This window comes from Pongo pygmaeus, chromosome 4, assembly GCF_028885625.2.
Source record: "Pongo pygmaeus isolate AG05252 chromosome 4, NHGRI_mPonPyg2-v2.0_pri, whole genome shotgun sequence".
Taxonomy (NCBI): Eukaryota; Metazoa; Chordata; class Mammalia; order Primates; family Hominidae; genus Pongo; species Pongo pygmaeus.
In genome coordinates, this window is record NC_072377.2 from 172,893,530 (window position 1) to 172,920,145 (window position 26,616).

A 26,616-nucleotide genomic window follows, 5' to 3' on the forward strand; every position below is an offset into this window, starting at 1 on the left:
GAGAGAGATAATGAGGACTTAGATTAGGACTGTAGCAGAGGAAGTAAAAGAAACTGGATGGTTTCTAGACTGATTCCATTTCAGCTGTGTACATGGATATTTCTACTCATGTCCTTTTTCTGAAATATGCAACTACCTAAAATATGAATTTACACTTTTGGAGAAACATCGAACCACTCTTAAAAAAGAACATCTGGAGCAGTTCATTTCTTTTTTTTTTTTTAATATTTATATTGTGAGCTGGTTTCAATGTAACTTTCTTGGGATGCTCTCATGACACTCATTGCTGACCTTTGACCCCTCTGTCCTCTTTCCCAGGTCGTCCCATTCCACCTACATCCTCGCCTAGTCTCCTCCCATCTGCTCAGCTGCCTAGCTCCCATAATCCTCCACCAGTTAGCTGCCAGATGCCATTGCTAGACAGCAACACCTCCCATCAAATCATGGACACCAACCCTGATGAGGAATTCTCCCCCAATTCATACCTGCTCAGAGCATGCTCAGGGCCCCAGCAAGCCTCCAGCGGTGGTAAGGAAACTCTGTGGTGTCTGAATGCGTGGTGTTTTGTGAGTGACATTCTTGATTCTCCAGCAAAATGACCACGCTGAAACAAGGGCTGGGGGAAGGTGGTGTGGGGAGCATCAAGGTGAAATGCATTTGTTGTTTTGTGGCATGGTATTTTCAAGATACATTTGTAGAAGGTCGAAGTTACTCAAGAGATTTTGCTTATCTTAACAGGATTTGGGCCTCCTTCAGTGGAAGGCATTTGCCCATTGCTGCATGTGTGAGCGTGCTGGTCTCAAAGGTGAAGTGCAGAGAGACACTCGCATATTGAATTTTGTATTACTACGGTTCTGGTCATAGCTGAGTGACCCTGAACACCCTCACATGCCCAATTTGTGTGTATCTCAGATCCCCTGGTTTGTTGTTTGTTTTGTTGTTGTTGTTATTTGTTTGTTTGTTTGTTTTGGCTTTTAACTTCTATTCCTTGCTTGTTTAGATGATTTTGAAATTACAATGTGTTCCGTTGACATCAATACTGAATGTCTTGCCAAGTCTGAGGTGTTTGGGGTGTGACCTCTCCTGTAACCCTTTACTTGTGACTTCACTTGAATTTAACAAGTTGGTGGTGTGGTACTATGGTAAATACTGCCTCTAGATCCATAGTTCTTATTTTGGTTTTCTCATTCACAGAACAGAGAGACTGGACCCAAGGTCCTGTCCCACTTTTGAAGATTTTGTGGCCACTGTCTTAGCTCCCAATCTCTGAATCTTGGGTGGAATTGCCCTGGGCCCAGCGATAATCATGCCTTATTTTGATTTCTCCTGTTGGTGTTATGACGTCTGAACGTAGGAATGTGCAATAACTAGGGTTTAAGTGTCCATGGCCCAGAGAGAGACATTTGCAAAAATTAATTACTCCTGACCTAGAGGCTTGGGAGTTATCTTCTGAACTGGCCACTCATGAGGTTAATTAGCATATCCCATCCAAAGCAATACAGAGCTTTCCATGCCAAGAGTGGGTCTTGATGAGATTGTGTTTAGGCTCCATCCAGGAGTATATGCCACCCACCACTGGCCTCAACCTCTACAATTAGAGAGGACCTCCCAAATACATTTAAGATGACTCATTCTGGAAATGGAATGATGGTCTGCTACTTAGGATGGTCCATGCCCTTCTTCATAGCCAGGCCTGATATATTTAGTAAACTCATATTCTTTTTCAAAAAAAATTACCTAATCAAATCTCTCATCAAATGAGCAATCCATTGTTGATATTATGAAGGCCTTTAATCTACCATAAATCTTTATTAGAACTCATCAGAGCTTCTAGTTTGAGAGAAATGTGATTATGGCACTCTTAAAATGACATTACATCATTGGGGTGATTGGTTTATCATTTGGAGAAGAGACATCAATCATAACTAGCATAACCACACAGTAAATGAATTCAACCTTTCTACCGCGGAACAATGACACTGTAATTGCTCAAAATCAGGCTTAAAATGAAATCGGAAAATGCTCTTTCTTCAAATATGATGTTAACTTAATGGAATATATTATGAAAAATCATGTTTGAGGAAATTCTATATAATTAAAAATATGTGGAAATATATTCCCTTTTTACTTTCATCAGAACCTGATTTTAGCTACAGAGCCCTTTTTTTGCTGCAGAGATTATGTTGCATTTAATTGAACTACCTTCGCTTATGTTTTGCTGCTTTTTATTTCATACTATGTAATCGTGATGAATATTGTATTATGAAGGACAAGAGGCTTTTGAAATGAGGTGCACCTGCTGATAGCTTTTTAAAAACAGACAATTATTAGGGATAAAATGAGCTTTTAAAAACTATATCCTTTTATGCATATATGGATACCCAGGCAATGATGATTTCCATAAGAGAGGTCAGTTCATATCTTGAGGCCATCTGGAATGTTTTCTTAGCAATAATGCAGTGAGTGATTTCCTTTCTTTTGGACAGTGTATCAGATTGAAACTTGTTGATAGGGTATTTATGTCAGCTTTATGCCTAATCAAGACCTCATTTTGGTGGACACAACAGATCTGTGTGTTCAGAGTCAAACTTATCCATTTTTCATCACTCACACCAATTTGTTCAGCTCACTTAAGACTGATAGCAATTTAAGCTTCAGTAACAGGAGAAAATTCCACGGAAAATTTAAGGGTCCATTTTCATCCCAAACAGGAGCTGTGCTGATAGGATTTCTTCAACTGAGGGGGTGAAGGCCCAGTTGTGCAATACCATTGTTTTCAGCAGGTACTTATCATCAGAGAGTTTGTTAAAGCTCCGGTCAACAGGCAGTCATTAGAAATTCTGGACTCTGGCTTAGCTAAAATGAGAGCAAATCGAGTTCGAGTATGCGTGTGCTCACGTCTGTGTTTGTGTGTGTGTGTGTGTGTTTCTTGTGGAATGGATTTAAGGTCCAGGGCAAATTGGGGATTCTATCAAGATCTGAATGCAGTTGCCATGAATTTAAATTTGACATAAAGGATTGGAAATAGAGTTTGACACGGAGGATGCAAAGTGCAGAGCTACGTCTGAGTGTTTTGAATTGAGTCTGATGAAAGGGGTTGAATTTTTCAGGAGGTGTCACAGCACAAACAAAGTGGCCATGTGTTTGGGTGTGTTGTGTTTAGTTGGTTAATTACACAGAATTTTTTAAATTCGTCTCTTGGCAATGACCCTGTGTTCTGAGAATCTGGTACTACTTTGGTCTTTGTCTCTTTCTTAGGTGAAATAAAACACTTTCCAACACGTCAGCCCATACACGACAGTGAAACATTATTTCCTGCTCTGCTCTTATAGTTGCTGTTATTATTTGATGTTGGTGAAGCCCATCATTAGGAGGGTCATAGTACACAATTCCTGCCCAAGGAGCACCTGTTCTTTAGAAACAAACGGGACATAAACTACAGGAACTAAAATGTTTTTCCCCAACATGAAAAACTCTTCAAAGCAACAACAAAGCTTCACCTTTATGGCTTGAGTGTCATTATTTTCTATGACAGTAGTGCATTCTTTAGTGGATGGTACTAAAACCTTGCCACTTTTGGAGTCAAATTGCTCTAACCCTCTATCTATGCCAATCAAGCAGTTACCCAGGTACAGTTAGTGAGATGTTTATGGGAGTGGTGTTTCTCTCCCCCTTAAGCATTTTCTTTCAAATAGCTGAGCTCCAGCGAGTGGCTCATTCTGTGTTCTGACCTTCTGCCAGAGCGGGTTACTCCAGAGATGTTTCTTGTATACAGAAGCATAATTTCAAATCCTATGAAATAACTCATCTGGAAAAAAAATCTAGATCCCAGCAGCAGCATAATGGAGGCCGCTGCAGATGGAAGAATGAGACTACCTTCCAAATCAGAATAGGGTTTGCAGTTTGCTCTCAGCGTATGATGCAGAAAATATACAGGCAACCACATTATCTTCTAAAAGCACTGGCTTTCCTCTACCTGTGAAACATTGAACTTTAGTTTTTTCTTTTTTTTAAAGTTTAAATAAAGGGGCTTTGAACACTCATTAGTAGCATCGAACTATACACATAAGAAATGTAGTAACCAAGATGCCCTAGCTAGGACATCTTGGTAGATCTTATGTGGCAAAAGAGCTGTCCCAGTCAGAGAGTCTCTGTTTGTAACTGAGCACATGAAGGATGCCCTAACCCTTTTTAAAGAGCAATGCCTTAGTTAATTCTAAATGAAAATAGTATATCAAAATCAGCAGGCTTTGGGGTTGCCTAGGATCAATAAGTTGCTGGTCTAATTTATTTGGCATCATAAAACAAACGAGATTCATTCATTCATTCCTTTTCTGCACCTCCCTCATAATAGGTAACAGCTTATAAAAATCGTTACTTTTTTTTTTTTTTTTTTTTTTGAGACAAAGACTTGCTGATCCAGGCTGGAGTATAGTGGCATGATCTTGGCTCACCGCAACCTCCGCCTCCCAGATTCAAGTGATTCTCATGCCTCAGCCTCCCTAGTAGCTGGGATTACAGGTGCACACCACCATACTTGGCTAATTTTTGTATTTTTAGTAGAAATGGGGTTTCACCATGTTGGCCAGGCTGGTCTTGAACTCCTGGCCTCAAATGACCCACCCGCCTCAGCCTCCCAAAGTGCTAGGATTATAGGTATGAGCCATCACCCCCGGCCAACAATTGTTAAAAAAAAAAATTTCTAAGCTATAATTAGATGATACAATAAAGGTAAAGGAAAAATTTAGGGGAGAAAGTATACATATATGCTCAAACGTATAAAGTCCTATTCCATTATTTAAGATAGAGAACTTGATTTTAAGCTTCCTAGCAACCAAAGCAAAAAGGGAAGCATAGGGGAAAGAAGATGCATAACACCCCATGAGATAAAAGCAAATCCGTCATTTCAGGGAAATTCTGTGCATCCTCACAATGAGGCCAGAAAGAAGTTTGTCATAAAGGAGCTCATGTGTGTATCCAGATGACTGGATTCTTAGTAACATCATATAATACATATGCTAATTTCCTGTCAAAATTCCTTGTAACCTCCCTCTAAATAAGACATAGAGTGCACTTTCCATGTAAAAACAATTCTACAAATGTCCAATATTTGCACAGTCTAAGGGCAAAACTTGACTTGATCAATAGACAAACCTTAGTTCTTCTAAAGGACCGTGTCAATTGCATGCCCTATAGGCAATAGACCTCAAATGTCATTGCTCATAACTGAATTTTTATGGGAATTAGGAGACTTTGAGGTTAAAGTTACCATTCAGGACCTGAAAAGCAGGTGTTCTGTGTTACAGATTTGTCCTGACAGCCGTATAGAGGTTAGAATTGATATCCTCTCATGAAAACTTCAGGACAGCCTCACTCATCTGGCCCCCAATATCCATCCATGGGGATGGATTTGCGATGAGGGAGAAGTCGATATTTTTAACTTAATGAAACTTCTTCTCCTTATATATCTTAGGTTTTAGAAAGAAATTTTTCTCTGAGATATTGTAAATTTTCTTGCCTCCCTAAGCAGATTATGCCCATTGTAATTTAATTTAATTTAGGATTCCCTGAATAGCTCACAGCAGTTATTATGCACGTTGATGATTGTACAGTGCTGATAATACTATCTTGCTCTTTTTTACAAAAGTCATTGTACATCCTGTGGTTGTTTATCCCACTTCTCCTAATGTTCTGCATTGTAACTTCTTATTGTGCTCTTTATCAGCTTTTCTTCCTCCTCCCAGCTTTACTCCATTCTTCAGGGACCTCCACTGCGGTTTCTCTGGTGACAGATTCATAGTAGACACTCCATAAGTATTTGTTAAATAAATGAATGAATGTCTATAGTAACCACCTTTATTTTTCACTCTTGATGTTGGGGCCAGGATATCAAGTGCAAACATCATTCACTTTCCCAAGTTGGATTTGTACTGCGCATAAGCCACTTTGACTCCAGGTTCTTCCCCAAGTCCCTTGGATGTCTGGTTCAGACATTCAGAGCTACCTGCGGCTCCTTCCTGGCATACAGGCAGAGGTTTGGTTCCAGCTGCCTCTCCTCTGGACAGGTTCTCGGCCCACTGGGTAGTACAGGCTAAGTCCAGCATGTTGTCTTTGCTGTGGAGGTCACGGAAACAGCCATCCCTCTTGCCCCAAATGCACAGCCACACAGGACTTGGGCTATCAGCTCATGGCCCTTTTTCTCCCTCAACACTAGTTAGTATGCTAAGTACTTTATATGACTTTCTTCCTGTACTTGTATTTAGTCCCTACCACCTCCCAATGCATCAAGGATTATCATCATACCCATTTTCTAGATGACAAAACCACAGCACAAAGAGGTTAAGTAACGTACCAATGTCACAAAGCTGGAAAGTGAAGGATTTCGGCTTCAACCTTAACCTTCCTAATTGCAGAGACTTTTCTCCTCACTCCTCTGTTAACTGTTAACCTCAGAATATTTGTTTGGCTGATTAAGATATACAACAGACAGTGAAAGCATTGTATTAAAGGGCATGGGTTACAATTTTTTAAAGATTTCTTAAAACTAAATACGGCATCTCAAAATACCCTTTACGCCCACTGTTTGGCAAACACACATATCCCCAGACACTTCCCCTGGAGATTCTGATTCCCTAAGCTCAGGAGGGGCTAAGGAACTCTGCGTTTACCATTCCCTTCAGGTGAAGCATGTGCTCTGACAAGTCTTGGAACCATTAATGTAGTGGGAAGCTCTAAAGTGAAAGTTGGAAAACTTGAGTTTTCTTCACACTGCTCCTGATTCACAGCATGATTTTCGTCAAGTCATTCAATCATTGTATTAGTCTGTTCTCACACTGCTATGAAGAAACACCCGACACTGGATAATTTATAAAGGAAAGAGGTTTAATTGACTCACATTTCTGCATGGCTGGGAAGGCCTAAGGAAATATACAATCACGGTGGAAGGTGAAGGGGAAGAACAGCACCTTCTTCACGAAGCAGCAGGAAGGAGAAGTGCAAACAGGGGTAATGCCAGATGCCTATAAAACCATCAGATCTCATGAGACTCACTCACTATCATGAGAACAGCATGGGGGAAACTGCCCCGTGATCCAATTACCTCCACCTAGTACCACCCTTGACATGTGGGGATTATTGGAATTACAATTCAAGATGAGGTTTTGAGTGGGAACACAGCCAAACCATATCAGTCATCATGAACCTCAGTTTCCCTATCGGATTAGATTGAGCATTGGCTTAAAAGGCCTCTAAGCTTTCTTCTTGTTCTAGTATTCTGTCTCTGTAAGCTCCTTGCATCTGGCTGGACCAAGCTGTCCCAATGTTAGAGGCTCCCCAACTCCTCCTCTGTATAGTGTAGATTTCATCCCAATATCTGGGACATTGTCAAAACTAAGGCCTACACAGTCATGCAAAGCAGATCCTTGTAACTTAAATGCAAAAGTTGAGAAGAGTGGTTTTGGGATGCTATAACACTTGGCTGAAAATGTTGATGGCAATCCCATCAAGGAGAGAAAGTACAGCTCCACCAGCACAAACCTGGGCTCCCAAAGACCCTCACCCTGGCCTCCTAAACAAGGTCTCCCACCCCAATAATTGGGAACAAATAGTCCTCAGGACTCTCGGCATTGTTAACTTGCCTAGCAATGTAGCAAATAGAGATCAGACTTTTCCTTCTTTTCGTTTGTGCCTTCTTGAAACAGACAAATACTGCACACGTGCACGTGTGTGCACACGCACACACACACACACGTAAATGTGTAGTTTGTAGGTCCAGCAATTTCCAGCCCAACTAGGGTCAGGACCACTCTTCTGCACCATGGTGCAAATGAGCACACAATCAAGATGGACAGGTAATTCCTTTGGAGATGCGCAGCATGGAAGTGACAGACGGCAGAGAACTGCTCTTTCTCAGCAAATAATCTTGATATTGACAAAATTCTCAGGGTCGATAGGCATTGTGTACATTCTACTTCTCTATTTCTGTCCCTGGCTTCTTGGTACATACAAAAAGATGTCCTAGGCAAGCCCAGAGACTGGGAACTACAAGTGATATCTTAACAGTTTCGTGCCCTAGTAATTTTTACCCAGAACTTCAGCTTCTCGCAAATTCGCTTAAAGAGTACATTCAATTCTAACTAGCTTCCTGCATAATATTCAATAGTAATTTTTAAAAGTGTCCCCGGTCCCTTGTCAGAGATGTCTCAATTGGGTTGAATCAAAGGATTTCATTATTTTAGCAGTGGGCAGTTTCAACAGAAATTATAGCCCCAGCCCTGGGTACATCTCTTAGACCCATACTCAAAATAATCATGAAGAGTGTGGACTCTGACGTCCATACTACATACATTCAAATGATAGCTCAGCCACTTTCTAACACTATAATCTTGAGCAACTTACTTCATCTATATCTCAGTATTTTTGTCTGTAAAACAATAATAAGTGTCTGCAAGTCCTAAAGCTGTTACAAACATTTAAATGACATTCTGATACATCTAAATACCGTTAAAAGAGGCTTAGACAATTGAAGCAATGATTGGGTTTGAGAATACTTGCTTCCTAATTTAACAAACAATGTTCTATTGTGGGCAAATATATATAACATGAAATTTACCATTTATACCATTTTTAAGTGTACAGTTCTATGGCTTTAAGTATGTTCACATTGTTATGCAACCATCACCACCATCCACCTCTAAAACATATTCATCCTCCTCAACAGAAACTCTATACCCATTAAACACTAACTCCCTTTCCCTCAGCCCCTGGCAACCACTATTTTATTTCTGTCTCTGTGAATTTGTGTCTAGGTACCTCATATCAGTGGAATCACACAGTACTTGTCCTTTTGTGATGGATTTATTTCACTTAGCATAATGTCTTCACGTTTCATCTATGTTGTAGCATGTAATTCTACAGGACAGAATCTTCTTCCTTTTAAAGCTGAAAACTATTCAATTTTCCTTATATACCACATTTTGTTTATTCACTCCTCCCTTACTAGACACTTTGGTGATTTCTACCTTTTGTCTATTGTGAATAATGCTGCTAGGAATATTGGTGTACAAATAATTGTTTGAGCACCTGCTTTGACCTCTTTTGGATGTATAACCAAAAGTGGAATCGCTGAATCATACAGTAATTCTATACTTAATTTTTTAAAGATTTGACATGCTGTTTTGTACAGTGTCTGTACCACTGTACATTCCCACCAGCAATACACAAGGGCTCCAATCACTCTACATCTTTTCCAATGCTTGTTACCTTCTGTGTTTTTGATAATAGCTATCCTATTGGTGTGAAATGGTATTTCTTCATGGTTTTGATTTGCATTTCTCTAATGATTTGTTCCTTTCGTATGCTTATTGCCTGCTTTTATATCTTCTTTGAAGAAATGTCTATTCAAGTCCTTTGCCTAATTTTTAATCAGATCATTTGTTTTTGGTTGATATTGTTGAGTTGTAGGAATTCTTTATATATTCTCGATACCAATTGCTTGTCAGATAGGTGATTTGCAAATATTTTATCCTATCTCATAGGTTGTCTTTTCATTCTTTGATGGTGTCCTTTGATGTGTAAAAGTTTTTAATCTTGGTGTGGTCCAATATATCTATTTTTACTTTTGTTGTCTATGCTTTTGGTGTCATGCAACAAATACTGTTAAAGGCTTATTCTATGGCAGCCATTGTTCTAAATTTTTACAAATGGTAATTCATTTAATCCTCACCACTGAGAAAATGAAAAGCAGCTCTTGATTCTGGGAACAGACCTGACAATAACATCTAGGCTTAGGTGCATTAGGAGCTGGCTTGTCACTCACAACTAGCTTGTAGTGTTCTCCTACTGAAACATAAACAATCTTACAGAACCCCAGCACGAGGCCACTCCATGGCTGTGGTGACATGAAATAAGATGACAAGAAGACCACACCATGATCTTGCCCCAATACAGACAAAACCAAATCACTGTCCAAACAACAAAAATACAAAACACCCCTCTCTCTAGGCTAAAATGGGTGATTACTGTTTTTTTTGTTTTGTTTTTGAGATGGAGTCTCGCTCTGTTGGCCAGGCTAGAGTGCAATGGCATGATCTCGGCTCACTGCAACCTCCGTCTCCCGAGCTCAAGCAATTCTCCTGCCTCAGCCTCGTGAGTAGCTGGGATTACAGGCATGTGCCACCACGCCCAGCTAATTTTTGTATTTTTAGTAGAGACAGTTTTCACCATGTTGGACAGGCTGGCCTCAAACTCCTGACCTCAGGTGATCCACTCGCCTCGGCCTCCCAAAGTGCTGGGATTACAGGCATGAGCCACTGCACCCAGCCCACAAGCCCTTTCTAACATTCTTACTGAAGCTCCCTTCTGGCTCCCCTTGTGTGTCTTCTCCCTCATAGCAATGAGTTAATCAACTGTGTTTGGCCACAGTGTGCTCCTGCCTGGTGGTGTTTTGGCTACAGGACATGGACACCATTAAGCTGTGAATTGGGATTATTATCCCTCTTGTACAGATGGGAAAACTGTGGAACAGTGAGGTTAAGTAATTTGCCATAGGATACATAGTTATTAAGCAGTACAAGAACTTGACCCAGAGAAACTGGTCTCCAGAGTGATATATAGAAATTTAAGTGAATTTTTAAAAGACAATTCCAGAAAAAATATATATATTCAAGAAATAAAATGTAGTCATCATTTACTGCATGGCCCAGCTCTGAATAGCATTTACATGGCCATAGTAATGTAAACATTGAATAATGACTTAGCTATTAAATCAGAAGGATGAGAGGATATGTGGGCTGGGCAGGTAGAGGAAAAAGCCAGGACCTGCATCTTTTATAGTAAGAAGTTAAAAGATAATGCAAGAAGTTACTAAATAAAATGGAAAATGCAAGAAATAGCAGCAAAGCATGTTATTTATAGAACTGGAGATAAATACCAAAATAATTAGCTATAAAAAGGTAAATGTGGTTGCTGCTGGGAAGGAAGAAATTGGCGGTGATAGAAGAAGATTGCTATTTTTGAACTGAATGTTATAGAATGATTTAATTCTTTAAACCATGTGCACTTTTTTCTTCTGATGAAAAGAAAACATATACATGAGATCGGGCATGCAAAACACTTAATACAATGTTAAAACCCCAAAATAGTAGCTGTTTACTTCTCTCAAATATATTTTATTCAACAAGTATGTATTGATCAGGGCCGATGTGTTTGAAATGACATCAGGTGTTGTGAACCTCAGTAGTTAGGCATTGGAGCATTTGCGTCAAACCCACAGATTGGTCTGTATCTGCCTCTGTTGATTAGGGAGCCCTGTGGAGTTGTTGGGGGTTTAGCTTAGGATAGCATGAGAACAGAGAAGATATCATGACTACTGTTCCTCCTCCTTTCTAATCCAGTGTCCATCTAAGCACAGGTACCATCATTTCCTCAGAGCTTTCCCAACCAACTCAGCCCAACTAGAACTTTCCTTTTCCAGAATTACAGAACAGCCTTATAGTCTGCCTCATTCAATTTAGCACCTCATTGCATTCTGAGATGTAATATTCTCTTGGCATTTCATGCATGTAAGTCATTTGTGTCAACATTAAATTGTCACCACTTAAAGACAAGGGTCATTTCTTTGGTCTTTTTGTGTCCCTTAGCACATGGTGCAGGTAGAGATACGCTCAAGAGCTAGATCCTTACTGATCTAACTTAAGAAGGACAGTGTTAGAGTGGGGCAACAAAAAGGTGGCAGCAGCCCCCACCAAGTCCTTCAGATTTGGGCCTGTTGACTGCAGGTCACTGTAACATTTTTAGATCTGAGACCATCTGTGATTGTGGATATGATCACATTTAGAAAGAACAGAAAAAATACCATAGGGCATGATGAGAAAAGAAGTGTGTTTGTCTAACCTGCATCTTCCTTGGAAAGGACAGAGAGATCTGGATCCAAAATAATAGTTCTTTCTTCATTTGTTCAGTAGCTGCTGTCCTGAGTTGATGTTGCCTTGGAAATAGTTGCTTCCATTGATAAATGTTTTGTGGGATACAGCTACAATCCTAGGGAACGCATGGGCTTAGTGTATGGATTCATTTGCTGGAGCTGCCTTAACAAAGTACCACAAACTAGGTGGCTGAAAACAACTGAATATTATTCTGTCACAGTTCTAGAGGCTACAAGTTCCAAACCATGCTCCTTCCAAATGCCCTAGGGAAGAGTCCTTCCTTGCCTCTTCTAGCTTGTGGTAGCTGCCAGCAACCCTTAGCATTCTTTGGTTGTGGCAGCATAACTCCAATCCCTGCCTCCACCTTCTAATGGCCCCCTTCTCCCTGCGTGTGTCTGTCGGTCTCGAATTCTCTCTCCTTATAGGGATACCAATTATTGAATTTAGGGCCCGCCATAATTGTGGATAAATTCATTTGAATTAAGTCTGCAAATAACTTCACAAAATCCAAATAAGGTCACATTCCCAGCTATGAAGAGTCAGGACTTCATATCTTTTGGGGAAACACAATTCAACCCACAACAGAATCCAATTGAATACTCAGCAGGATAGAGCAACTAGAAATAGCTCCCTATGTCTTCTCTATTACTGAACCCACCATGCTCCTTGACTGCATTCACCATTAGATTTGAGTTCTTTGAAGGCAAGCACCCTATTTCCCTTGTGTCTCATTTCATTCTATGCATTTAGCTAGCACTGAGCCTGGCACATAGCAGATGCTCAGTAAATATTGGGTGAATTAACAAATAGTGCATGCAGTCAAAGGATGGAGGAAAGGTATGCAGAGGGTATTTGCAATATCCAAAGAATGGTCCAAGAAAAAAGTGGAGGCAGACCCTGGATCACATGCTGGCTCCCTCTATCTGCAGTAGGAGAGACAGAGAATGAAGAAGCCATTTCTGGATGGTGGCATAGTGCAACGTGAATGGCAAAGAAAGCCAGAAGCAAACAGAGAAAACCAATGTAGTTAATATTTAAACTCTAGAATCCAAATAAACTAGTTAAACATAGAAAAACTGTTTTGTGTGGTGCTTTAAAATTCTAGCACAGGCCTTTCCTTTGATTCCCCCACGGCCAATACCAGCTCTCCCTTTTGTCATTTTCCATCAGATCTTTTGTTTTATGATTTCTGTTGCTTATTATCCTTATTCCTTTCTGGTGCTTATAAAGCCAAAGATGAGGGGGCACATGCATTCTTGATACTGAAGCATTTAGGCGGTTATCACTTAAATTAATGTTTTCTGCCAGAGTTATATTTTAGTGGAAAACAGTAATTGTTTCTAAGACAGCATCTTGGAGTTGAACCAATTCTATCAGTGAACACTCAACCATGGGAAGCTAACAATAAAATGCAGTGATCAATCGTTCTTCTTTTCTCTCTTCCACTCCAAAGGCAGACTTTACATCTCTTTGCTTTAAAACAAACAAACAACAACAACAACAACAAAACACAAAAAAACACAGAAACAAAAAAACTAAACTGATGATAGAGCACCTTTTTAACACCTCAGCAGAACAGTCAGTTTCCCCATAGAAAATGACCCCCAAACTTATCTTTATCACGACTTCCCACCCCTCACCCTCACTTAGAATTTACAAAGATGCCTTTGCATAAGTTATGACCTTGCAAACCTCTGCTTTTGAATTGTGTTGATGTCCACTGTGGATGGAGGGCTGTGGGACAGGACTATCTTCCTGCATGCCAGCTCCCCGAATAATTCCACGATGCAATCGGTGGCATTCACACTTGACTAGGATCGCATTTCAATCTGTTCCATCTGATTGGATACTGTGTTTTCTTCCCGTCTGTGGTAATGGAGCACTCGTTCCCATTTCCCAAGGTTATTTTCATCTCAATGACCTTTTGCATCTCCATGGGGAGCCTGACCATTACCCACCCCCCTTTCACACTGTCTGCTTAGAATATTGCTTTACGTGTCGCTCTTTCTGTAGTAACCACTGTCTTTGATACATTCCTATCAGCGATTTTGTTCCTGAGGGAGCGGTGATCTTTACCAGTTTGTGACTGTCCCTCTTTCTCTGTGGGTTCTTCTCGTGGTCTTACAGCTCAGCTCAAGCAGTTTGCTTTTAAAGATGAAAAGAGATAGGCTGGGACACCACCTGTTTACGACATTAGGATGCTGGGTTTCTGATTTCTTTTGCTAACCTGCTTGCCTTCTCGTGAAGACTGAAAACTGGTTAGAATATAAAAGATGGAGGATCTGTTGTGAAAATAATTCACAGGGAGGGGAAAAAGTCATATTACACTAGGCAGACTTGGCCTTTTCTGCCGCTCTTTATTGATCTCAAATTGCTGAAAGGGTTCAGAAGATAAAAAGAATCTGTGAAACAAAGAAAGGAAACCATGGTGAAGAAAGAAACGGCCCTGATATGGTGGCAGCCAGAGAATCCGTCTGAGTCTTAATTCTACCCAAAACTCACGATGTCCCCTGGGCAGACCCTTCTCCTCTTGGGCCCTCTGTTTTGTCTTTTGTAGTGTTGGGAGGCTTTGAGTCAGATGTTTTGAAAGTTCTTTGCCAACTTTCAAATATCATGATTCTAGGAAAAGACTGAGAACTAGGCACAACACATTATTCCACTTCCAATGATGTGCTGAGTCGCCGAATCTGTCACCTCTCTTTAAAAACACACAGAAACAACCTTTTCCTCCCAAAGGGAGGAAACTAAAGCTGTTGCCCCTTTCTGGATTGGTGATGATAGTGATATTAAACAGTAAGCATCATCACTTATGTTTGTGTAATATTTTCTATTTCAAGGAACAAGATCGTGTCCTTTCTTTTAGGTTGCAAACATCTGATCCTTGGTCAAAGGAGCTTGCAAACCAATTCGATTTGTCCTGCTTGCTATTATTTTTAAAATTATGCTTTATTTAGGTGACAATGTTGAAAAACCAAGAGATGTAAATAAACATTCATAATTCTATCCTTCCTGAAATAATAACATGCCTAGTAATACCTACCTGCATTATGTCATGGCCACAGATCACTAGAGTCCAGTAGAGACTGCCCATTTGAGATCAGGCATGGTCTTTTAATTTTCTCATGTATGAGATTTGCATGGCCTTTGTAGCATTTGGATCTTCAATCTCAGTTATCTAGCTTGTTGGCATCAATGATGATGATGATAATGATGATGTTACCACTGCTAGTGTCATTAACAATAATCTCCATCTCCATGTTGGCACACCATCTTTACTTTTAGGAAACACTATCATGTGTATTACCTATTTAAATCCCCATCTGGTGAGGAAGATATAGAAGGTATCTTCTCTACCTTCTATATCTCACAACCATCTGGTGAGGAAGATATAGAAGGTATTATCATCTCCACTTAACAGATAATCCATTTGAGGGATAAAAATTTCGAGTGACTTACCAGTGGACCATATTTAGTCTAATGATCTCAAACTTTCCACTATCAAGTTCTTTTTAAATTTTCTTAATGTACTCAATGTTTCATAGGACTTGGTCTACCTAGTCACATGTATTAAAAAAATAGGTTTTTTACTTATTTTGTGTTACATGAAGATATATAGATAGATAGCTACCTCTAACCTCTACTCTCAATGATGAATTTGTTTACCAAGTACAATTGTAACTGCTAATAGACAAATTCTTTGGTTCCTTTGCACAATTACTCTCTTTTTTGTTTGTTTGTTTGTTTGAGACAGAGTCTCCCTCTGTCACACAGGTTGGAGTGCAGTGGCGCAATCTCCACTCACTGCAGCCTCAGCCTTCCCAGTTGAAGTGATTCTCCTTCCTCAACTTCCTGATTACAATTACTCTTCATTTCAATGCTTTCCTAGCTGGACTTCTTAACAAGTACATACAATTAGGAGGAAGGAAAGCTTAAGTGGGCCATGAAAAGGTCAGGTGAGTTTTAGGGATCCTGGACCCAATATCCTTATTACATAGCTGGGGCTTATGCTGACCCACTAAGGTCAGTGCTAAGGGAGTTAGAAGCAGAATTCAAACTCAAGTTTTTGTCACTGTTTTTATGTTTGACACGGGAGTATACAGCATGGGAGATCACCTCACCTCTGGTTCTGAGGTTGGTACTCAGAAGCTGTGGACTGTCAGCATATTTTGATTAAACACCTATCATGTGTCCACCATGTCACAGGTGCTGGGCATTGCCTGGGTCTGAAGATCTATCATCACATCTGACCCAGGTCCTTGGCTTCCTTCTGGCATTCTGTTTGACACTGATGAATTCTGCTGGCCTTGACTTGCCCACTTCATCACAGCAGCACAGGCTCAGCATGAGATCCTTTTTTCCAGAATAACCCAGAGACTTCCTGGACTTGATTGAGTTGTAGCTTGCTTTGGAAAAGATTCCAACTTTTACAAAGTGAAATTTCCTATGCTAAGCAAACTCTATTTATATTTTATTGTATTCTATTGTCAGATGCCACAAGTACCTGAAAGGAGCTTGTGATATAACATATTCTTGATTGTAATATAGCACTGTAAGCACATTATGGACTGAATTACAACATTTCATGAGAAGAAAAGAGAAATGCTACATTAAACGTACACATTATTCATAAAGCTTCTAATTCCAGGAAAATTAAACTTGAAAAAAATATTTTCCAGAATGGATGATCTATAGCACATAGGTTCTTATAAGTCAAATACGGTTCCTTATAAATACATGGAAGATATGTGCCCAACTCGTATGCAGGCCTAGAGTAGTAAGTTTTATACAACCTGAATCAAATTAGGTCAGTCTTCTAAGAAACATTCCCATGTTACAATGCAACCAAACTTTGACAGGGCCTCTAGGCAGAGGAGTGGTTTTCCTCTCTTGGGTGAAGAACTAAAAATGTAGCACTCTTCATTGTCAAGGTATATAGCAAAGCATAGATCATGACGGGAGAGCCTACACAGAATGGCATGGCATGTGCCATCCAGAATCCACTGTGCAGCTGCTTAGGGACAGGAGTGTTTCCATTTTCAAAACCACGTAAGTTTCAGAGGTCAAGCTTAGCAAAGCAGCTTGAAAAGTGTGTACTTGGTAGGCTTGGGGAAAAGTTGGAAGCCCATGCCCTCATTTTGCCTCGATTATAGTTCTGCAAAAACCCTCTCTTAAGAGCTCCAAAGTCTATGCCTTATTCCCTTCCCCATTTGGACTATTGTTACCCTGGGCAAGTTCTTTAATTAACTTCTCTGTGTTTTAGTTTCACCATTTATAACACGGAGATAATTATACTTCAAGATAATGTGTGGAAAAAAATGCCTCTCCATTGCACAATGAGAAGTGGACATGCAAATTATCATGATTGTTTATTAATAGCAATAACATCCCACATGAACAGTGGATTCAGCACTCTTCCCCACAGAACTCAGAACCTTTGTCCCGATTAACTCATTATGACTGACATTAATTAACTCTTGAGATTTTGCTGGCGGCAATGTGGAGGGAGAGCATTACCTCTTGGCTAGGATTCTTCTTGTCCTGCGGTGTTTTTATTCTTCATCGGCACCTCCTGTAAGTAACTGGGTTTGGGCTGCTCAGAAATTCCTGTCTGTGATAAATAAGGGAAATTTCAGACAGGATGGTAACTCCATAGCTATTCAGGCCAAAGAGTTGGTAGACCATTAAAAACAATTCACATCCTTCATGTTCAGGGTTTAAATATGCGTATTTCCATGGTCTTACTCCGTCCAAAATTGGTCAGACCAGTTCAAGGTTGGATGACAGATGTGAGCAAATCAGCGTCAGACAAGTTGAGCAGACTTTAACTTCCTATATTGTAGTAGAAAATTCCTCTCATAAAACAACGAGGCGCACGGATCAAGACCCCTGCTGTGTCCAATTAGACTTCTTTAAAAAGGAACAACCTCTTTAACTCTGTGAGTTTCTGGGGGCTGTTTGTCTTTTCCTTTTGGCTTATCACAACTCTTAAATTACCTTAGCATATGCTTCGTTGCTAGTATTTTCTTTTTTTCCATTGCCACAGGAAACAAACAAAAAAGGTTTTTTTTGTTTTTTTTTTTTAATAAGAGGCATTTCAAGAAAGTGTTAGAGGGAGAAAGAATGTTGCTTAATGAAATAAAGAAGAGATAATTTCCAAATGCTTTTAAAACTACATAGTAGGACAATCATTCAAGTATGGGATGCACTCTTAAGCAAGATTAGGTCTTATGGGTGACAGAGGAACTAAGTTTGGTGTGTCAGCCTTGATTTCTTATTACCCTAGTTCCTGCACTTCATACAAATTTAAGATCCAAGCAATTATGCCTAACATGCTTTTGAATACGGTAAAATCATGCATTTTATGTAGTCAGTAATAAAAATACTGCAGTCGTTTTTCCATCCAAAGACACAGCCCCATTATGAATAATGAGTCCTAGAAAAATATAGCAAGGTAGTCCAATGCGGCAGCATAATCATTTATGCATCTACCAAACCTCTTTCACACTGCAAGAAGTTTAATAGATGATCAATTCCTTGAGGGCAGAAGCTTTCTTATTTATCTTTGTATGTTTGTTACCCGGTAAGCACCATTCCTGGCACATCAAAAATCACAGATGATGGATGGATGGATGGATGGATGGATGGATAGATGATGAATGGAGAAAAAATACTTTCCTCTTTTGGTCTTTGAAGTTTCTGGATATTACCAATGAAGATACAGAGTATAGGGCAAGGTTCTCATACCTAACAATCGGGCCAAATCAGCACATTTCATTGCCCTTAGAATAAAACCCAGATCGTTTATTGTGACTAGTGTGGTGTGATTTGGCCACAGGCTAACATTCATAACTTCAGCTCCTTCCATTCTCCTTTTCTCTCCCCACTCTGTGACACTAGACTTCTTTGCATTCTTTGGAAACATCCAAACTCTTTCCTCTGACAGCCTTGTACTTCCTGTTCCATCTGCCCAGAATCTTTCCCCCTGTCTTTTCATGGCTGGTATGGTCATTCACTAGACTCAAATATCATTCCTTAGATACCCCTGCCCCATCCAAATTTGTTCCCCTTTCAGTATCGTCAACACCCAACAGTGCCCTGCACTTAGTATGTACTCAGTAAATATCTGTTAGATGGTTGACAAATTATTGTGCATATTTTGCAAATATTTAATATGTTACTATTGATTTTTAACTTAAAAATTACTGAGGTTTTTCTTCTTCCCAAACGCCAATTAAAAAGCAAACAACCAAAAACTCAAAACCAAGGTGAAAATGTTTCTTTTGTTTTATTCTCCTAACTTACTAGAAGCTAAGAGGTTGCCTCTTCTACTCACCCTGGAAAGAAGGAAGGAAGGAAGGAAGGGAGGGAGGGAGGACGGAAAACTTAGAAAAGACTGAATTAAACAAAGTTTAAGAAAAACAGAGTCGTAAAACTTCTCAGGGCCTTTAACATGTTTATGTGAACTGAGACTTTCTATTAGAATAGAGGCTTTGCTTCTCAAAGTTATTTGACCAGAGAGCATTTTTCCTCCTCCTCTCCCTCCTCCTCTTCCTCTCCCCCTCCTCCTCTTCTCCCTTCCTCCTTCTCCTCCTCTTCCTCCTCTCCTTCCTTCTTCTTTCTCAGAGTACTTTTGAGACTAATCTTTGATGGCATACATTTTGGGAAACAATAAAATAGGAACCACCATCTTCTGAGCATTTTCTGTGCCCTAGGCACTGTACTAGGCGTTTTAAGTTTGTCACTTGCTTTGGTTCTGGTCCTTTTATTAATGAAGGAAATGAGCCTCACAGAGTTTAGCTAACTTGACCAAATGCACGTAATCATCAAATCAAGCACAGCAGCTACGATTTGAACCATTGCTGCTTGATTCCAATGGCTTTGATCTTCTCACTGCTATGTACTACTTCTCAAAATATTACTTCTAATTAATTAAAGCAGAGGTTCTTACTCTCAAATACATACAAAGCTTATAAAATACAAACTCCTGGGTCCTATACCGGATTTATTTAATTCACTAGGTCTGAGTTGGGATCCAAAAATTTGCATTTCTAGCAGGCTCCCAGGTGATGCCTGTTTCTCTGGCCTGGGGCCCACATTCTGAGAACCATTGACTTAAAGCCCCGCGATTCCTGTTTAATGATCTTTGCGATAATGTTATTAGAAGCTTAAGAAGCTGAAGACTTTTTCAATTAGTTTATACTGCCTTCGATAATGCAGAGAACTAGATAACAGTGAGCTCAACAATTCGTTTCAATTCCACAAATGTTTATTGAGCATCTACTGTCATAGACGTTATGCAACATACAGGAAATCTGAGATAACTAAGACCAGGTACTTGGCCTTAAGGGTACTTTAGTCTAGTTAATGGCAGCATGAGGTGGATGAGGCTTTAAGAACAAAAGCAAACAGATGGTTGTGAGTGAGCAGGTCAGGCAGTCTGATAGATGTCGACTCAGTGCCAGCATGGCATGTCATGGCCCTCCCCACCTGGGCTAGAGCTGGGACTGGGGAAAGCCTTCCCACAGAGATGGCACCTGATTGGCATCCTAAATCATGATCAGTAGTCAGCTGGGGTGGAGGATTTCAGGAAATGCCAGCAGCGCAAGTGCAAAGGCATGGAGAGATGAAAAAACATGGGGCCTTTGGGGAAAGCTTGAATAGCTAAAGGAAAGACTAGCACACAGATGTGTCCAGATTTAGGTTAGCAGAGGGGAATGACTAGATTGAGGCTGGAATCTGGCTGTGAAGGCCCTTGTCTGCCTTCCGTGGATTATACACAAAAGTCAGAGCAGTGTTTAAGAGAACTCATGGTTGAGACATGTGGCTTCCAACCATTCTTCAGGCGTGCATTCCTTTCATAAATAATTTTGCAACCCTACTGGCTGATGAGGGCAGTACAAAGAGGATTGAAACACTGAATCTGTCCTCTAGGAAGAGAAATAAAACATTTACAATCTAAAATCCAATACAATGGTGGAAATGTGCCCTTATTAAAAAGCATGGAGACATAGAAAGAAGTCCTGCAACAGCAAAGAGGGAAAGGTCACTCCATTTATGATAACTCTGGTAAAAGAGTCAAAGATGGGAAGCAAAGCAGGTGCCATTATCAACCTCGCAATACCTTTATGGATATTTTTACAGATGGTTCTCTTAGTCACCTCAAAGAGTGCCACGATAGAAGCTGGGAAGTGGAAACTCCGAAAGCTGTTAGAGAGGAATTGCCTTTAGAATCATGCTTGCTTTTTCCTCCTTGCTAAAACGTCCAGAAAATAGCTAGCATGTGCGTTTCCCCAGCCTGATTAAAGGGTGCATGTGCAAGCTTCTAAATAATTGCTGCATGAATCTTTATAACCACCCAAAATGAGCTTAACTCGGTTGGTCTACGATGGCAGAAAGGCTTATAATGTGAGGCTCATCATTCTATCACACTTGAAAGAATGGGAGGCAGAAGCCCTGTTCCATTCTCCCCTCGCTTCCTGATTAATCCACACTTTTAGAATATGAGTAAGGGCTGACTGATGAGCTGGTTTAGTTTAGCTTTGTAGGATTTTTCCTCCAATTTAGCAAGCAATGAGGACCCGCACTATTTCTACTCTTTCATTTGGCTCTTAGGTCTCATTTGTGCCATTAGCTGAACTGGTACCCTTTTTTTTTCCCTCCTGTTCAGAATTCAGAGACTTGTCCTTCTCTTGTAATTATAAAGTGCTCACAATCAAGACAGCCCTGGTAAACTTTGCTTTTTGGCACAAAAACAATATTAGCTAAAGAGCTGGTTGTAACACAGATGCTTAGAAAAAGTAGGAAAAAAATCAGGTCTTAAAAAGATTTATAAACCCCATTCCAGCTTGTATTCATCATCTTCCTTTCTTGCTATACACCCTAGAGAATAAGCGATGCTATTTACAATGATCCCTGTCAGGAGATGTTGAATACAGACTTATCTGCCTGCCAGGTCACAATTACCTTTAAAACCTAAATGAAATGAAGGAAGAGAAACCGCATTTTTCCCAGTAATGGGATATTCCAGCCATAGTCTCATCAGCACCCACAGTCTTTGCCCCATTTGTGAGGGCTGCCTCAGGTTTGTCAAAGGGTCCTTATTTTAAAAGAAAGATATACAGATATATAGATATATAGATTGATAGCTAAGTAGGTAGATATAGGTAGAATGGTATGGAGAGAAAGAAATGGGGAACTAAACTTATGAGCCTGGGAATTTGAGTTGGGTAATCCATAGTAAATTTTTTTTTTTTTTTTTTTTTTGGCATCTGCTGGGCACCTGGTACTACCTTAAACATTGGAAGCAGCATGAACTCCAGCCCCTTCGTGGTGGGCAAAGTGATTGGAGAGTCAAGAGATTTGCACACGGAAGACATGACTTCCCCCTACCTCCTGCTGATCTGTGTTTGTCATTCAAGAGCCCTTTGCTGTAGCATTGCTTAGGACTCCTTAGTTTACTCAAACCTAATGAAATGTGGTTTTCCTCTCCATAAACCACCTTTGGATGTTTCCAATAAAGAGAATAATTTACTGCTATGGTTCTCAAATTTTGGTCCTCACAGACAAACAACATCACCAGCTCCTGGAAACTAGTTAGAAATGCAAGTCCTCAGCACTCTACCTCTCTCCTTTTCCTGGACCTAGGGAATTGGAAATTCTAAGGGTGGGGCCCATAAAGCTGTGGTTTAGCCAGCTTTCCAATGAGTCTAATATATGCTAAAGTCTGAGAAGCACTGATCTAGTAGCTTGGACTTGCTTAGCTGTCCCTTTAAGCTTAAATTGGCAGCCTAGGCCAGTCACTGGAATCACCTCAGGAGTTTGAAACGATGTAAATGCCGGGATGCCAACCCAGAAACTCTGATGTAATAGGGCCAGGCAGCAGCCTGGACATCATGGTGTTTAAAAGCTGCCCAGATGCTCTTGAGGAAGAGTTCATATGGAAGCAAGTGTAAGAGGAGCTGGGGGAGAGAGATTGGAGATGTACAGATATTTAGTTGATTACTGCAAGACCTAAATCAGGCTCTCAGCATTAAGGAGAACCTTACCTAAGGCTAAGTCACTGGGTATAGGAGTTGCCAGGGACTTCAACAGGAAAGAAGGTAGAGAGCCATAGGCTGGATGAATGTGGAGGGAAATGAGAAGGAGGAGTCAAAGATAGCTTTGAGTTCTTGAGCATGGCTAGTATGATGAGCCCTTCTTAGGAAAAGCAAGAATGGGGATTGGGAGGGAAGGAGATCTTTGTTTGGGGGGGGATGGGAAATAAATTTGAATCTGAAAAGGCATGGATTGGCTCGATGGTCATATCCAACAGGAAGCTGAAAGTCTGGGTCTGGATTTCAGGGAAGAGAGGCAAGAGGGAAGAAAAGAATGGAAGGGAAGAGAAGAGAGAGAGGAATGAAGGGAGGGGCAAGAAGAGACAATGAGAAATCCTGAGAGAGATTTTGCATTTTTAAAGCCTGTGACAAGAATTCCATTACTGAAAGAAGAGCATTTGCTGAAAGGAGAAAAGAGGAGAAAGAGGACCGAACCTCCAATAATGCCTACATGTGCAGGGGAAAAAATAGAAAGAGAAGAAGAAAGCAAAAGGGGCAAGAGTTAGGAGAAGAGTTAGGAGAAGAGTCATGTTAATGTCCCATTATCAAAGCTAAAGAAAGCGTAGGCTGGGGGATGGGTGCAGGAAAGGTCAATTGCCAGCAATACCAAATGCCAAAGACAGGCAAGAAGGGCGAGATATTTCAGGCAAGAAGAAAGCTTGCAAAGTCATCATGGTAGAATAGTAATAACTACAATAATAATAATAATTGGTGTTCACAATGGATTTATCATGTGCCAGGCTCTTGGCCAAGTGCATTGCGTTAATTCAACAACAACTCTCCAAGTATTAGGTATCCCCATTTTGCAGATGAGGAAACAGAGCTTTTAGGTACCCTGTACAAGGTTACACAGATAAGACGTGCTGGAGTGAATTCAGGAAGTCCAGCTCCCGAGAGACACCTGACCTCTCTGTGGAAACCAGAGTGACTCATTTAGAGAGCAACACTCAGTGTGGGTGGGAAAACCAGCAGGTGCCGGAAATCTCTGTCCACGTGGATGAAAACATCTCCTCAGTTGTTCCAGACAGAGTTCTATTGCACAGGAAGCAGATTCTCTTTCTGGAGTGGATGTCGCTGGGCACATGACCAAGTGCCCATTAGGATGGAGCAAAAGAACGGCATCCGACTCTTACAAAAAGTTGACATCTGAACAAAGATAAATAAAAGCAAGTATGTTAAATTAATTTGAAAGGTCTTGTTTAAATCCACTCACGCAAAGACGTTCTCAATTAAGGCTTTTATTCTACCCTAACCTTAGTTAGTGAGTGTGGCAGCTCAGAGCACATTCCGGATGATGCCAGGAAAAATTCATTTCACACCTGAAATGCTTAGACCTCATGCCATTTCTTACAGTATCTTTCTGTCTGTGCCCTCAACCCACTAAAAAAAATAAAAATAAAAAGAAGGGGGGAAAAAAGGAACGGTATCTTTCTCTGGAAACATTGCACTGAGGCAAACATTTTCCCTTTTGGTACATTAGGAAGCCCTTAGATGAGAGAAGCTGGTGAGCTATGAAACAGCATTGGGACTTCTCTTGCAATTAAAAAAAAAATTATCAAAGCACTTTCCATACATGAAACCACCGTCACTTGTGTAGGGGAGGAATTATTATCTGTGTATCACGAAGGTGGAAATTATGGTACTGAGAGGTTAAGTGATATTCCCAGCAGGCAAGAGAAGAAACTTTTCCAGGCTTGGCATGAGGACCTCTCTGTTTGTATATGTGTTCCCATTAGGGCTGCTCTGATGATCCAAATAAAAGTGGGGAGTGGGGGTAATGATTTATAAGCCCAAGGTTTTTAAAACATCATTTCTCATGTTTGGAAGTGAAAGTTGGCTGTGAGAATTCATCGAAAATGAGCCTGGATAGATGAGGCTGATGCAGATTAGTTTTTGAAGTGGAAGGACTGGAGGATTGGCCTTGTTTTCAAACTGCTAATTTTCTTGTTAATCACTGCGTTGGTTAATAACCACCTAGTTATGACCGTGGCAGAGAAAGATTGTGTGAAATAGGTCAAGCCTTCAGTCAGCCTGGCATGTCCTGTCTTGATGGAAGGCTGAGGAAGCAGGAAGACTGGAGTGATTGGGGTGGGGGTGGTGAGGTGGGATTGAGGCCTTGAGAGGAGACAGCAGTGACCACCTGGGGGACTTTTCTGTAGGAGATTGACAGCACTGGATGTACTCCTGAGGAGTCCTGCAGGGTGGGGGACAGGAATGTAAAAAAGGCCTGAGATGTCTTTTCTTTGGACCTATGTGTGCCTTTTAATTCCTTGAATTTTTGTTCATTAATGACATGAATTAGATAGGTTTTTCCTACATTCTAAGAACATGACAGAATAATTGGAATATGCATGTAAAATTTAAGAAGACAATGAAAACCACCCAAAGTTGAACACCCAGAGATGATCACTGTTACCCTTTTGATATATAACTTCCTTTTCTCTTTCTCTTTCTTTCTCTTTCTCACACGCTTTTTTAGTTTATCTTAATACTTCCTGACTGAATTGTTAGCACCTACCACGGTTCCTAGCACACGGTAGATACTCAATAAATGTTGATGTAAGGATAAAAAAAAAAATCATATTTATTATTTGTGGTATAGAATTATGTAATAGGTATTACATAATTCTAGATCATTACATATTTTTACAGTTTTCAAATACCAGGCTGAGCTATTACCTAAGTACACTTCTATCATACGGAAACATACAGCACCATGAACCAGCACGCAGTGACACTGTAGTCTAGAGTTTGGGTTCTGAAGTCAGTCTACCTGGATTGGAAACCAGACTCCAACACTTAACTAGCAGTTCTTAATCTGTCAAGTAGGAGCAGTGCTCATAACATCTCATAACATTATTGTGAGAAGGAATAAATTAGTGCATTGAATGGGCTTAGCACCACACCTGGTACAGTCATAATTGCTTGATAAATAATAGTTATTGATATTATAGTATGTTATTAAATATTATGCTAGAGCACTGTATTAATGTTCTTCCATCATGCTGGCATATCACAATTTTTAAAAATCTACCCCCTTTTGGCAGGCATTTTGTTGCTTCAATTTTTTGTTATGTAAAATACTAAATAGATCCTCTTTATATAAAAATTTATTTGCATATCTATACTTATTTCCTTAGAATAAAATTGTAGAGGTAGAAATATAAGATCACAGGCAATTAATCTTTTTATAACTTTATATGTTGCCAACAAAATGTGATATTAGCATAGAAAGCAACGGTGTATGAGCGAGTCTGTTTTCCCATATCCTAAGTAATGGTCCTATCCTTTGCACATTTTATGCAGGCTCATTTTGAGGAGCAAATCCCCTTCCATTTCTCGAGGCCATCTTGGGTTAGGCTAAGTGGAATTCTGCCAACATGCAACAGATTTTTAGGAGCAGGTTCTGGGTGTTTGTGCATGGGAGTGGAGTGGGGAGTGGGGTGGGGTGCATGGGCATGTACCCTCTGTCCCAAGAAGCTGCAATGAGTATGAAAGATACCAGACTTTCACCCTCGGTAAATCTAAACACTCAAAGCAAAGTGTAAAAAGTGCTCGACAACTGCTACAAAGGATTTGGGAACTGTCTTCTCAAAGTG

General features: G+C 40.3%; 1 protein-coding gene across 9 annotated transcripts in view; it reads left to right on the forward strand.

Moving 5' to 3' along the window:
- TENM2 (teneurin transmembrane protein 2) overlaps positions 1–26,616 on the forward strand; it is a 1,186,617-nt gene that overhangs the window by 800,141 nt on the left and 359,860 nt on the right. For 8 of the 9 annotated variants that reach the window (XM_054488238.2, XM_054488240.2, XM_063665336.1 and 5 more), the window contains one exon: positions 319–528. The exons of the other annotated variant lie outside the window; for it this stretch is intronic. In XM_054488238.2, coding sequence (XP_054344213.1) covers positions 319–528 — 210 coding nt within the window. The remainder of the gene's footprint in view (positions 1–318; positions 529–26,616) is intronic. 9 annotated transcript variants of the gene reach the window in all.